The 13,766-nt window shown below is 45.4% G+C and overlaps 1 protein-coding gene across 1 annotated transcript in view; it reads left to right on the forward strand.

Moving 5' to 3' along the window:
- The window catches only part of nkain2 (sodium/potassium transporting ATPase interacting 2), a 651,746-nt gene that overhangs the window by 550,620 nt on the left and 87,360 nt on the right, over nt 1-13,766 (forward strand). Inside the window, exon 4 of the mRNA XM_038799726.1 lies at nt 2,042-2,242. Within this exon, the coding sequence (XP_038655654.1) occupies nt 2,042-2,242 (201 nt within the window). The remainder of the gene's footprint in view (nt 1-2,041; nt 2,243-13,766) is intronic.

Here is a 13,766-nt window from a genome sequence, read left to right on the forward strand (position 1 = left end):
TGTGCCAAATTTCCTTGGATCACATGGACTCTTACCTTCGCTATCAGTCTCCCATGTCTTGAAAACCATTAGTATTAGGGTCAAGCAATGGCTCTCGGGATGAAATAGCAAAGATAAGCAAAAGAATTATCTTAAATGGCTGACTTTATTGATTATACATAAATGATCAATATACTAAAAAACTAAACTAATTAAGAAGTATACATGTTGGCACTAGCCTTTACCATCACCAGGGGCCGGTTTAGCTCAATTGGCCAGACAGCTGGTTCATAATGCAGAGCATTACCTCAACCATAGTGGTTGAGTTTATTCATGTCGGCCCACCTTCATAACCTTGCCCCTCACCTGAAGTGTGGTGATCCTCATATTAAATCACTGTCAGTCAGCTCTCCTCCTTAAAGGGGAAAGTCACCTATGATCATCTGGTTATTGCAACGTAACCTTACCTTATCGCTGTAGGTAGAGATTCATGCTGAGATCTTTTAGGAGGTCTTGAGTGTGATTTTAATATAAAAGAGGTCCTGTGAACATTTCAGACCAGCAGGCAAATAGGTTATCAGTAATTCAGTTCTCTCAGCACTGACAGCCTTGAGCTCTTTTTAAAACATCTCACAGCTGCAATTCATAGTCAACATGATCTATTAGAAAACCTGAATATTATTATACTTTCTAGGATGGCCATTTTGAAATGTTTGTAATGTTCTTTCAGATACTTTATGAATAATGTATATTTTGGCAAAACAAAATTGCCAGCAGCCTGTGCTTACCTGTTCCACTACCTCAATTTCAGCAGGCAAGACACTATTTGAGTGTTCTTACTATAAGATTCCAAAGTGTTATTGCTAATTCATATAAAAATCCTAAAATTAGTATATTATCCAAATGTTACAGGTCATTTGGCTGCCTTCATAGCTCATATCAAAGTGGATAAAGAAATGTACATGTTTCTGTTTCATATAATATATTGTTCAATAATAATCTTTATTAGTGTCACAAGTAGGCTTAAATTAACACTACAATGAAGTTACTATGAAAAGCCTCTAGTCACCACACTTCGGCTCCTGTTCGGGTACACTTTGGGAGAATTCAGAAGGTCCACTTCAGCTAACAAGCATATCTTTCGGGACTTGTGGGAGGAAACTGGAGCATCCGGAGGAAACCCATGCAGACACGGGGAGATCGTAGACTTATAGATATATTTGAAGCAGAAATCCTTCTACTTAATTCCTTGAACAGCAAACTAGCAAGAGGATCAAAAGTCTTGGTGTAAACAAACAAGGTAGAAATGTCACCCAGTAGGACAGAATTCTGGTGGGTCGGTAGGAGAGCAGAATTTAGGACAGGATCTGAAACCAGGACATTTGTACTTAGTGAAGACCCCAAGACTGGATTTACTATCTTAGGATAAAATAGAATATACTGAACAGAAAAAGATTTGTTTGGGAATCAAGCCTTTGAACCCAGCCAGGATCACCATATCTGTCCTGTAGTCACCAATGATGGAGATGATAGACATTAAGTGAACAGGTGTACCTCTGTTGACTGTATGCCAGGTCCTACAACATAGGATCTCCTGAAACAGAGAGGTCCTTCCCCAGGTTCCATCATCCCTCTCTCTTAAACCTGTCCTTCAGTTCCTCGAGCTTGTTTTGCCGTTCAGTTGTATTACGGCAGATCTGAATCTCAATCTCTTTAACCACCACTTGATATGCCTTGATACCTTTACATAACAAAAATGTAGCCATTTTAATCTGTATACCTCTCAGTATTTTGCAATTTTCTTGCTGAAACATTATGAAATTTGTCCCCTTAAAACTAATGTTTCAAAGAATTTAAGTAAATACAGAAAATCCTGGGAAAAATTAGCAGGTCCGGCAGCATCTGTGGAGCGAGAAACAGTTCACGTTTCGAGTATGTGTGACTCTTCAGAAGGTTCTTATGGTCATCTGAGAATTTACTCATAACCAATGTTCACTATATTGAATCACAGGATCATTACATTTAAATAGCTTTTTAAACCTATCATCTTTTTCTGCCACAGGATACTGACCTGATTATGACCTTTAACATTTCTATGCATCGCTCTTGGTGGATGGAGAATGGACCGGGATGTGCGGTGGCAACTATAACTGATACGCCAGAATGGGTACCAGAGGATCACCGCTACATTTATATCAAAGGGTGCCTGCTAGAATACCAGTATATAGAAGTGGCACATAGTTCGCTACAAGTTATCCTTGCAGTAAGTACCCATTACCTTTCAGTAGTTCACATCATGTAATTGATGCCGTGGTAGTGAGTGAATCTCTGCAAGATGTTCTCCCACTCATTCATTTGGAAAGAGTCAGGGAAATTCTGAAAAAATATTGTATGCTTCATTTACCCCAATTTAAAAGGGTTTATGCGGGTGCCATGAGGTGCTGCAGGCTGACTAAAGAGGGCGTGTGGAACTTCTCTCCACTCTCGAGAGGTGTTGGTCGGCAGTGTCAAGAGCACATTAGTGCTGAGACTGTACTCAGAAGCATAAGACGGCCCAATGGATCGCCAGAAATACACAAATCCAGTCCTAGGGAGAGTGGGTTAGGACAGATTAGGTAATGGTTCAGGGGTTGCAAGTAGTGGGTTTCAGTTAGCAAATGGTGGGAAGAAAGAGGGGATTCTAATTTAATAGGGTCAACCTCCAATCCGCAAAAGGCAACCCCCATTGATAGAATACTTCACTCCCCCCCCCTCCCCAACCTTTCCTTCCTGCACTTTAAATAATTAAATTTATTTTCCCACCCGACTGTCCATGCCAACTGTTTTATGATGTGAGCAGCGTATTATTAGGGACAACTGGCTTGGTAACAAGCATAATTGATCTTTGATTACTTATTAAAAATGGTAGATAGACTGCTGATTTTGGAGCCTGGATCCCTGCCCCCACCCTTATGTAATATGGAGGTGAGCTCAGGGGTAAGGGGGAAGGTGGTGAGGTGGCATCCTGCCTATTTTACGTGCATCACGCACAGCTGACAAGGCCACATAAAATGCAGCATCTGGTCTTAGAATGGGGAATACAAGAACATAATTGTTTTTTTTCGGTTTCCATAAAGTAATGATTAAAATAATTATCATGAACGCTAGAAGTAAGGAAGGATTGCGAGTCATATGAAAGGGGATGAAAATCTCTGCATCGTAATTCTAGAGGTAGTGTTGGAAAGGTAGGAAATTTGGTCATCAGCTTTGTTAAGGAACAAGCTTTGACAAAGAGTCACCCAGACCCGACTCATTAGCTCCGTTCTCTCTCCACAGATGCTGTCAGACCTGCTGAGATTGTCCAGTATTTTCTGTTTTTGTTTCAGATTCCAGCATCCTCAGTAATTTGTTTTTATCTCCAACTATCCTTTACAGAGCCAGTGGTATTAAGCGAAGTGGGGCTGGGGACTACCTAAATCAAGAGTTTCTGCAAATTAAGCTCTCAAAGGAGCCTACATCTGGACAGCCTACCCCTTGTCAGAGTAGGCTACTTCAAGAAATGGAGTCCACCTTGATCCAGGCTGGCATCAATGTGTGGAACCTTGAAGAGGAAGCAAATAATTATTTTAATAGTGTGATCCCCTGCCAAGGAGACAGCACATACAGAATGAAGAAGTTCCCCGTGGTGGACGCTGATATCACCATACTCCTGGCCTGGCCACTTATGTCATTATTTGTGATATTTTGTATAAAGCAGGCTCGCCGGTTGTAGGGTGGCCACCTGTGAATCTACTAGAGACATGTGAATTAGGTGACCTTCCCTTGACCCTGCATTCTCTGTCAAGAAAACAGCAGTGGTCATTGGTGGGGTTGATCCCAGAATATTTGGCCAGAGTGTTGCTTGAGCCAAGCTTTTTCTTACATTGTGTTCAGGAATGGCAGAGAACAGCCTCTGTGTATATAGGAACAGCAGTCAAGTACTGGAATTATAAGGTCGTAACAGAGAGTTCAGAATTGTTGAGGACAAAATAAATCCTTGACACAGAAAAGCTTCTTGGAGGTGTGGAAGTTCCATTTGAGTTGTGAGGGGATGAAAGACAGAGGCATAAAATGTTAAAACTAGTCATCTTGGTTAGAATTATGAAGATACTGTTTCCCTACCACCAGGATGCAGCTCAATACTCCCACTGGAAAATTCTAAAGGTAAAAAGGCTGGTGGAAGGGCTTAGGGGACTTTCTGCTGCAGTCTACTGGAGTTATATTAGAGATAGAGAAATACAGCACAGAACAGGCCCTTCGGCCCACGATGTTGCGCCAAACTTTTGTCCTAGGTTAATCATAGAATTTTGGACACTAAGGGCAATTTTTCATGGCCAATCCACCCAACCTGCACATCTTTGGACTGTGGGAGGAAACCGGAGTACCCGGAGGAAACCCACGCAAACACGTGGAGGATGTGCAGACTCCACACAGACAGTGACCCAAGTCGAAATCGAACTTGGGACCCTGGAGCTGTGAAGCAATTGTGCTATCCACAATGCTACCGTGCTGCCCTTAAGAAGAAGTTAACCTACACTCCATTATTCTACCCTAATCCATGTACCTATCCAATAGCCGCTTGAAGGTCCCTAACGTTTCCGACTCAACTACTTCCACAAGCAGTGCATTCCATGCCCCCACTACTCTCTGGGTAAAGAACCTACCTCTGACATCCCCTCTATATCTTCCACCATTTATCTTAAATTTATGTCCCCTTGTAATGGTGTGTTCCACCCGGGGAAAAAGTCTCTGGCTGTCTACTCTATCTATTCCCCTGATCATCTTATAAACCTCTATCAAGTCGCCCCTCATCCTTCTCCGATCTAATGAGAAAAGGCCTAGCACCCTCAACCTTTCCTCGTATGACGTACTCTCCATTCCAGGCAACATCCTGATAAATCTCCTTTGCACCTTTTCCAAAGCTTCCACATCCTTCCTAAAATTAGGCGACCAGAACTGTCCACAGTACTCCAAATGTGGCCTGACCAAGGTTTTGTACAGCTGCATCATCACCTTACGGCTCTTAAATTCAATCCCTCTGCTAATGAACGCTAGCGCACCATAGGCCTTCTTCACAGCTTTATCCACTTGAGTGGCAACTTTCAAAGATCTATGAACATAGACCCAAAGATCTCTCTGCTCCTCCACATTGCCAAGAACCCTACCGTTAACCCAGTATTCCGCATTCATATTTGTCCTTCCAAAATGGACAACCTCACACTTGTCAGGGTTAAACTCCATCTGCCACTTCTCAGCCCAGCTCTGCATCCTATCTATGTCTCTTTGAAGCCGACAACAGCCCTCCTCACTATCCACAACTCCACCAATCTTCGTATCATCTGCAAATTTACTGACCCACCCTTCAACTCCCTCATCCAAGTCGTTAATGAAAATCACAAACAGCAGAGGACCCAGAACTGATCCCTGCGGTACGCCACTGATAACTGGGCTCCAGGCTGAATATTTGCCATCCACCACAACTCTCTGTCTTCTATCGGTTAGCCAGTTTGTTATCCAACTGGCCAAATTTCCCACTATCCCATGCCTCCTTACTTTCTGCACAAGCCTACAATGGGGAACCTTATCAAATGCCTTACTAAAATCCATGTACACTACATCCACTGCTTTACCTTCATCCACATGCTTGGTCACCTCCTCAAAGAAGTCAATAAGGCTTGTAAGACAAGACCTACCCCTCACATATCCGTGCTGACTATCCCTAATCAAGCAGTGCCTTTCCAGATGCTCAGAAATCCTATCCCTCAGTACCCTTTCCATTACTTTGCCGACCACCGAAGTAAGACTAACTGGCCTGTAATTCCCAGGGTTATCCCGATTCCCTTTTTTGAACAGGGGCATGACATTTGCCACTCTCCAATCCTCTGGTACCATCCCTGTTGACAGCGAGGATGAAAAGATAATTGCCAACGGCTCTGCAATTTCATTTCTTGCTTCCCATAGAATCCTTGGATATATCCCGTCAGGCCCGGGGGACTTGTCTATCCTCAAGTTTTTCAAAACGCGCAACACATCTTCCTTCCTGACAAGTATCTCCTCGAGCTTATCAGTCTGTTTCACACTGTCCTCTCCAACAATATGGCCCCTCTCATTTGTAAATACTGAAGAAAAATACTTGTTCAAGACCTCTCCTATCTCTTCAGACTCAATACACAATCTCCCGCTACTGTCCTTGATCGGACCTACCCTCGCTCTAGTCATTCTCATATTTCTCACATGTGTAAAAGGCCTTGGGGTTTTCCTTGATCCTACCTGCCAAAGATTTTTCATGCCCTCTCTTAGCTCTCCTAATCCCTTTCTTCAGTTCCCTCCTGGCTATCTTGTATCCCTCCAGCCCCCTGTCTGAACCTTGTTTCTTCAGCCTTACATAAGTCTCCTTCTTCCTCTTAACAAGACATTCAACCTCTCTTGTCAACCATGGTTCCCTCACTCGACCATCTCTTCCTTGCCTAACAGGGACATACATATCAAAGACATGCAGTACCTGTCCCTTGAACAAATTCACATTTCACTTGTGTCCTTCCCTGACAGCCTTTGTTCCCAACTTCTGCACTTCAATTCTTGTCTGACAGCATTGTATTTACCCTTCCCCCAATTATAAACCTTGCCCTGTTGCACGCACCTATCCCTCTCCATAACTAAAGTGAAAGTCACAGAATTGTGGTCACTACCTCCAAAATGCTCCCCCACTAACAAATCTATCACCTGCCCTGGTTCATTACCAAGTACTAAATCCAATATGGCCTCCCCTCTGGTCGGACAATCTACATACTGTGTTAGAAAAGCTTCCTGGACACACTGCACAAACACTACCCCATCCAAACTCTTTGATCTAAAGAGTTTCCACTCAATGTTTGGGAAGTTGAAGTCACCCATGACTACTACCCTGTGACTTCTGCCCCTTTCCAAAATCTGTTTCCCAATCTGTTCCTCCACATCTCTGCTGCTATTGGGGGGTCTATAGAAAACTCCCAACAAGGTGACTGCTCCTTTCCTATTTCTGACTTCAACCCATATTACCTCAGTAGGCAGATCCCCCTCAAACTGCCTTTCTGCAGCTATTATACTATCTCTAATTAACAATGCCACCTCTTTTACCATCCTCCCTAATCTTGTTGAAACATCTATAACCAGGGACCTCCAACAACCATTTCTGCCCCACTTCTATCCAAGTTTCCGTGATAGCCACCACATCGTAGTCCCAAGTACCGATCCATGCCTTAAGCTCACCCACCTTATTCTTGATGCTTCTTGCGTTAAAGTATACACACTTCAACCCATCTCCTTGCCTGCAAGAACTCTCCTTTGTCAGTGTCACCTTCCCCACTGCATCACTACGTGCTTTGGCATCCTGAATATCGGCTTCCTTAGTTGCTGGACTACAGATCCGGTTCCCATTCCCCTGCCAAATTAGTTTAAACCCTCCCGAAGAGTACTAGAAAACCTCCCCCCAGGATATTGGTGCCCCTCTGGTTCAGATGCAACCCGTCCTGCTTGTACAGGTCCCACCTTCCCAAGAATGCGCTCCAATTATCCAAATACCTGAAGCCCTCCCTCCTACACCATTCCTGCAGCCATGTGTTCAACTGCACTCTCTCCCTATTCCTAGCCTCGCTATCACATGGCACCGGCAACAAACCAGAGATGACAACTCTGTCTGTCCTCGCCTTTAACTTCCAGCCTAACTCCCTAAACTTGTTTATTACCTCCACACCCTTTTTCCTACCTACGTCTTTGGTACCAATGTGCACCACGACTTCTGACTGCTCACCCTCCCCCTTCAGCCTTCAGGATCCTGAAGACACGATCCGAGACATCCCTGGCCCTGGCACCCGGGAGGCAACATACGTTTCGGGAGTCTCGTTCGTGACCACAGAATCTCCTATCTATTCCCCTAACCATTGAATCTCCTATTACTATTGCTTTTCTATGCTCCCCCCTTCCCTTCTGAGCCCCAGAGCCTGACTCAGTGCCAGAGACCTGGCCTCTGGGGCCTTCCCCCGGTAGGTCATCCCCCCCCAACAGCATCCAAAACGGTATACTTGTTTTGAAGGGGAATGGCCACGAGGGATCCCTGCACTGTCTGCCTGTTAGTTTTCTTTCCCCTGACTGTAACCCAACTACTCTTGTCCAGTACCTTTAATGTGGCTACCTCCCTGTAACTCTTCTCGATAACCCCCTCTGCCTCCCGGATGATCCGAAGTTCATCCAGCTCCAGTTCCTTAACACGGTCTCTGAGGAGCTGGAGTTGGATGCACTTCCCGCAGGTATAGTCAGTGGGGACACCAGTGGTATCCCTCGCCACCCACATCCTACAGGAGGAGCATGCAACTGCCCTAGCCTCCATCCCCTCTTACTTTACAGAATTAGCTGCCCCGTGGACCAACTGGACCTCTGCCCTCTGACTCTGCTTCCAGTCAGCTGTACTCTAAACTCCTGGCTCCCTTCACGCTCTTTGAGAAATATAGGAAATGAAATATAAGGAGCACCTTACTCCCTCCTCACCTAACTCCCTCAGTCACCAAACTCTCACTGTAGCACTCAAATGCCACAAGTTCAGCACTCCCTCAATCACCAAACTCTCACTGTAGCACTCAAATGCCACAAGCTCAGCACTCCCTCAGTCACCAAACTCTCACTGTAGCACTCAAATGCAACAAGCTCAGCACTCCCTCAATCACCAAACTCTCACTGTAGCACTTAAATGCAACAAGCTCAGCACTCCCTCAGTCACCAAACTCTCACTGTAGCACTCAAATGCCACAAGCTCAGCACTCCAGTGCAAACAAAGTCTACACTGTAACTAGCTCCTATTTATACTGTGACTCTAGCCTCTGAAAACTGGCCTAATCCAATTAACTAATTAACAAGCTCCAGCTGCAAGTAAGTACAAATAGAACCTTGTTTAAAGCTGATTCAAAATTCACCTTCTTATTGACCAAACAGCAACTTTTAAGTTAATTAACTAAATAAAAGAAATACTAGACTTTAAATAAAAATGACCCCTTATACTCCCTCAGTCACCAAACTCTCACTGTAGCACTCAAATGCCACAAGCTCAGCACTCCAGTGCAAACAAAGTCTGCACTGTAACTAGCTCCTCTTGTCAGGTGTCAGATATTAGTTCTTTCATCTAATCCCAGGGAAAAATTAAACAGTAAATTTTAAAGATCCCAGCCACTTTGACAAGGTGGGGAGAAGGTAAATGTATGAGATAAGTGAGTAGGATGGTGGAGAATGAACGGATGGGATCAGTCGAAGGGAGGACAAAATGGGTTGGGAGGTTGGTTGTGAGGGGGTGGCTAGTTGTAGGGGTAGGGAAGGTAGTCAGAAGGCTTGGAGGGTAATTGGAGTATAGTCATGGGGTTGGGGTAATCGGGGTGGGGAAGGTTGGTGGGGGTAGTCAGAGGTAGTTGGGGTTTGGGAGGTTGATCATCTGTGGGGAGGGTAATCAGGAGGATGGGGGTAATCAGGGGTGTGATATAGATGGAGAGGTATAAGGGTGTAGTCAGCGGTTTGGCAGGGTAGACAGGTGTCAGGAGGTGATTAGGAGAGTGGAAGGCGTTGGGGCTGGTTGGGGACTTGTCGGAGGAAGTGGGGGGGGTCAATGGGGTCACTAACATTGTTACTCATGTTACTCATAAGTTAGTAGTGGTTTTAATCCTTCTAACTTCTCCTGGACAAAGAAGAATCATACCTCTAGACCAACGATCATGCATCCTTACTGCTCTGAAGTATTTTTCCAGTTGCCACAGCTTGGTGGAAGGCTGCTGAACTTCCAATGAGGACATTTCAGTTGGCCAGTGTAATGGACATTGAGTAGCCGTGGGCTTTGAATGCCCAACTAAAGGCTGCATTGTCTTGGCACAGGGGTGGGCAAACTACGGCCCGCGGGCCGCATGCGGCCCGCCAAAGGTCTTTATGCGGCCCACCAAGATCAAGTCATAAAAAAAAATAAAAAATTAAAAAATTTTAAAAATTAAAAAAAAAATAAGGTTAATGGGGGGTGGCTGTTGGGTTACTGGTATAGGGTGGATACGTTGACTTGAGTAGGGTGATCATTGCTCGGCACAACATGTGTTTCATGTGAAGTTTCTACTTTAAAATATTAATTAATAAAAATTAATTGCTTTTTTTTCTTTAAAAACCTTTTATTTTGGCTATTTTAAATATTAATTATTTTACTTAATATACTATGCGGCCCTTTAAAATTGTGAATTTCTGAATGTGGCCCTTGCATGGAAGGGCCACATTGCTGACCCCTGTCTTGGCAAGAGCAATCCGGTCTGGCTGACTATATGGTACAAAAACGTTGGTGGAGTGGGTGATGGGGGAGCAGTAGATGCTGCTATCTTTAGAGACATAAGCAGAAGCCTCTCCCATGGACTATGGTCACTGTCATGGAACTGTGCTTCAGCACCCCTAAGCAAGATCACCACAAGAACAGAGTACAGGAGCGGTATGATGCCCTCAAAGCTTCTGTCAACACAAGCCTCTAAAGACAAGATGGCAGCCATCTGAAATGCTGGTTTTTAGGGGAGGCTGCATACGATGGGCATCACTGTTGTGCTCATGGATATAGCTCCATGTGGGACATAAAGACACAAATTGGAGTTGGATTCTTCCATGCTCTGAGGCATTATATACATGTTCATTAGAAGGCTATCCAGTCCACCTAGCATTTTCTGCCAATTAGCCTTTTCCAGTAGCCTGGGACCTCATAGTCTGCATTAGAGTTCTCTGCACCATAGCTAGCAAATGATCTTGCCATCAGGTGAGCTCGTACCTGTGGTATCCCAACATTTTTTATTCTTTCATGAGACATGAGCATCACTGGCTAAGCCAGTATTTTTATTCCCTAATTGCTCTTGAGAAAGTGGCGGTGAGCTACTACTTGAACTTTTCAAGTCCATGTGGTTTTGGAACATCACAGTACTGTTCGGGACACTGAAGGAAAGGTGATATAGTTTGAAGTGAGGATGGTGTGTGGCTTGCGGGGTAACTTGCAAGTGGTGTTGTTCCCAAGCATCTGCCCTTGTCCTTCTAGGTGGTAGAAATCACGAGTTTGTCAATCCTTGCTCTGTCCACGTGTGACTGGTGATTCATTATATTAAGACCCTTCCTTTAGCTTACACTCTGAAGTATGTAGGCGTCAGTTTTTCAGCTGTTTATGTGTCTTATTGGATGATGGTGCATCTTCAGGAAAGCTGAGCTCCTCTAGCTGAGGTGGCAGAGAAGTTTAAATAAATGAGGGTTATCTTTTGATGTTCAGCTTACCAAATAAAATATTGTCCTCGCCAGCTCAATAATTTGCAATAATTAGCATTTTGTTGTAAAATCCTTGGAATAAAATGTAGCACGTGGCCTAATAGCATATGACCTAATGTAAAACCATTCTGGGGGTTAATTGGGATAATCCCTGAAAATAAATGCAGGAATCACAATGCCTTCACAATTAGATTGTTGTCATTGATTGAATTGCAGATAGGATGCCAACTTTATACTTGAAGTGGAGATGCCGGCGTTGGACTGGGGTGAGCACAGTAAGACGTCTCACAACTCCAGGTTAAAGTCCAACAGGTTTGTTTCGAATCACTAGCTTTCGGAGCACAGCTTCTTCCTCAGGTGATTGAAGAAGGAGTAGTGCTCAGAAAGCTAGTGATTTGAAACAAACCTGTTGGACTTTAACCTGGTGTTGTAAGACTTCTTACAGAACTTTATACTTCTAATGCTTTGCAACCCCATACCTAATATTTATAAGGGCACCTAATAATATTAATACCTAATATTTACTTGCTCTGATCGAACAGCTTCATCACACTTGACTTGGGCCTTTGTGAGATTTGCGATGCTTGGGACGCTTCCCAAGATCTAATGAGATCTGGCAAGGCGTTGCGATCTGAGGGCGGGATTCTCCCAAGCCCCGGGATTGAACTCCCAGGCCTGGGAGACCTCAGCATGGTGCATTTTAGCATTGGTCCACACAAACCAGGCATAACGCAGCTGTGGGATCTCCTAAGCCATCGGATGCTCCTGGGTGAGTAAGGTGGTACGCTGGCACTCCTACTGCCACCCGGGAACTTTGGCACTGCCAGCCTGGAACACTGGCAGGAGAACTGCCAGGGTGCCAGGCTGGCAATACCTGATGCCAGGTTGGCACTGCCAGAGATCAGACCCGTGGGTGCCACGCCTTTATGAGGTGGGGTGAGGGGGTGGGAGCTCAAGGACTCCCTAACAGGTTAATTGGAGCGTTGGTGGAGTCCGGAGGCTGTGGTGGGGAGTCTGAGGGATATGGGGCAGAATTTAAAAATGGTGACCCAATCTCTTCTGACCGTCAGTACAGGAAATTAAGGTAAGTGTGGCCTCGGCAGGACGTTCCACGCAGAAGCCAAAAGCAAAACAAGCCCCGTTTGATGGCTGGGCCGTTCAGCACTGAGAAACACCCCACTAAACGCACCCAAAACGATGCTCCGTTTTATCCTGATGAATTTTGTCCAGGCTTTGCATACTTAGCACAGTTCCAAATGGGTCTTTTTCGGAATGGAAGATGGTGACTAGTGGGGTACACAGGGTTCAGTGCATGGATCCCAACTATTTACGATATATATCAATGATATATATGTGGGAATCATGGAATTTTACACCACAGAAGGACGCCATTCGACCCATCATGTCTCCCAAAGTGGAGAACGCAGGAGAATGGGTATGAGAAACGTCTCAGCCATGATTGAATGGCGGAGCAGACCCGATTGGCCGGGAGGCCTAATTCTGGCTTTTGAAGCAGACCAAGGCAGGCCAGCAGTGCGGGTTCAATTCCTGTACCAGCCTCCCCAAACATGCGCCGGAATGTGGCGACTAGGGGCTTTTCACAGTCACTTAATTTGAAGCCTACTTATGACAATAAGCAATTTTCATTTCATTTCATTTCATTTTCTGCTCCTATGTCTTATGATTTTATGGAAACAGCTTCCTTGCTCGTGACATTCGTCTACCCTGTCTCCGTAGTCCTCTAAATTCATGGGCTGGATTCTCCGTTTTGGAGACTTAAGTCCCCACGCCACCGCGAAAACTGTGCTCTTTTATGGCAGGAAAACTGAAGTAAAAAGGCACCAGATTCCCAATTTTTCTGGGGGCTAGCAGGGAACCGTCGTAGAGCTTGCAGCTCTAGCTGGCGATACGACCCCCAGCGACTTGCTCCATGGCAGACTCAGCTCGCGGACCTGGACCGCTGAAGTAGTGCCCCGTATCGGCCACTCGCGCGGCCCGGACCACCCGCACACATTGCCCCTAGCCCCGAATGAACCCCCCGCCCGTCGATCGGCCCTCCCCCAACTGTTGCGGCCCCGGAATTAGTCTGCAGCCACCACACGAGGATCCCGGACGTTGTGAGCACACGTAAGCCACGCCGTCAGGAATTTGGCTGGACAGCAATGGAGCATCGTGGGGCGGGCCTCAGGCAATGGCCTGAGGCAGTGGATATTCGGCGTGGTGTACGCCGATTTTCGGGAGCGGAGAATTGAAAAACCAGCGCCGCTTCCGATTTCGGCGCTGATGTACCATCGATTGCACGCGAGGCGAGTGATTTACCAAAGACTGGCTTTAATTAACTAGAACACAGCTCTGCGATCGTCTACAGTGGAAAGGGACGATCGTCAGGCGTTTGAGCATTTATACCTCGTTAATAGAGGCGTGGTTAACTCAGCCTCTCGGCCAATCGGTCGAGAGGCACATGACCGACCAGGGCCAATGGT

Source organism: Scyliorhinus canicula, chromosome 6 (genome assembly GCF_902713615.1).
Source record: "Scyliorhinus canicula chromosome 6, sScyCan1.1, whole genome shotgun sequence".
NCBI lineage: Eukaryota > Metazoa > Chordata > Chondrichthyes > Carcharhiniformes > Scyliorhinidae > Scyliorhinus > Scyliorhinus canicula.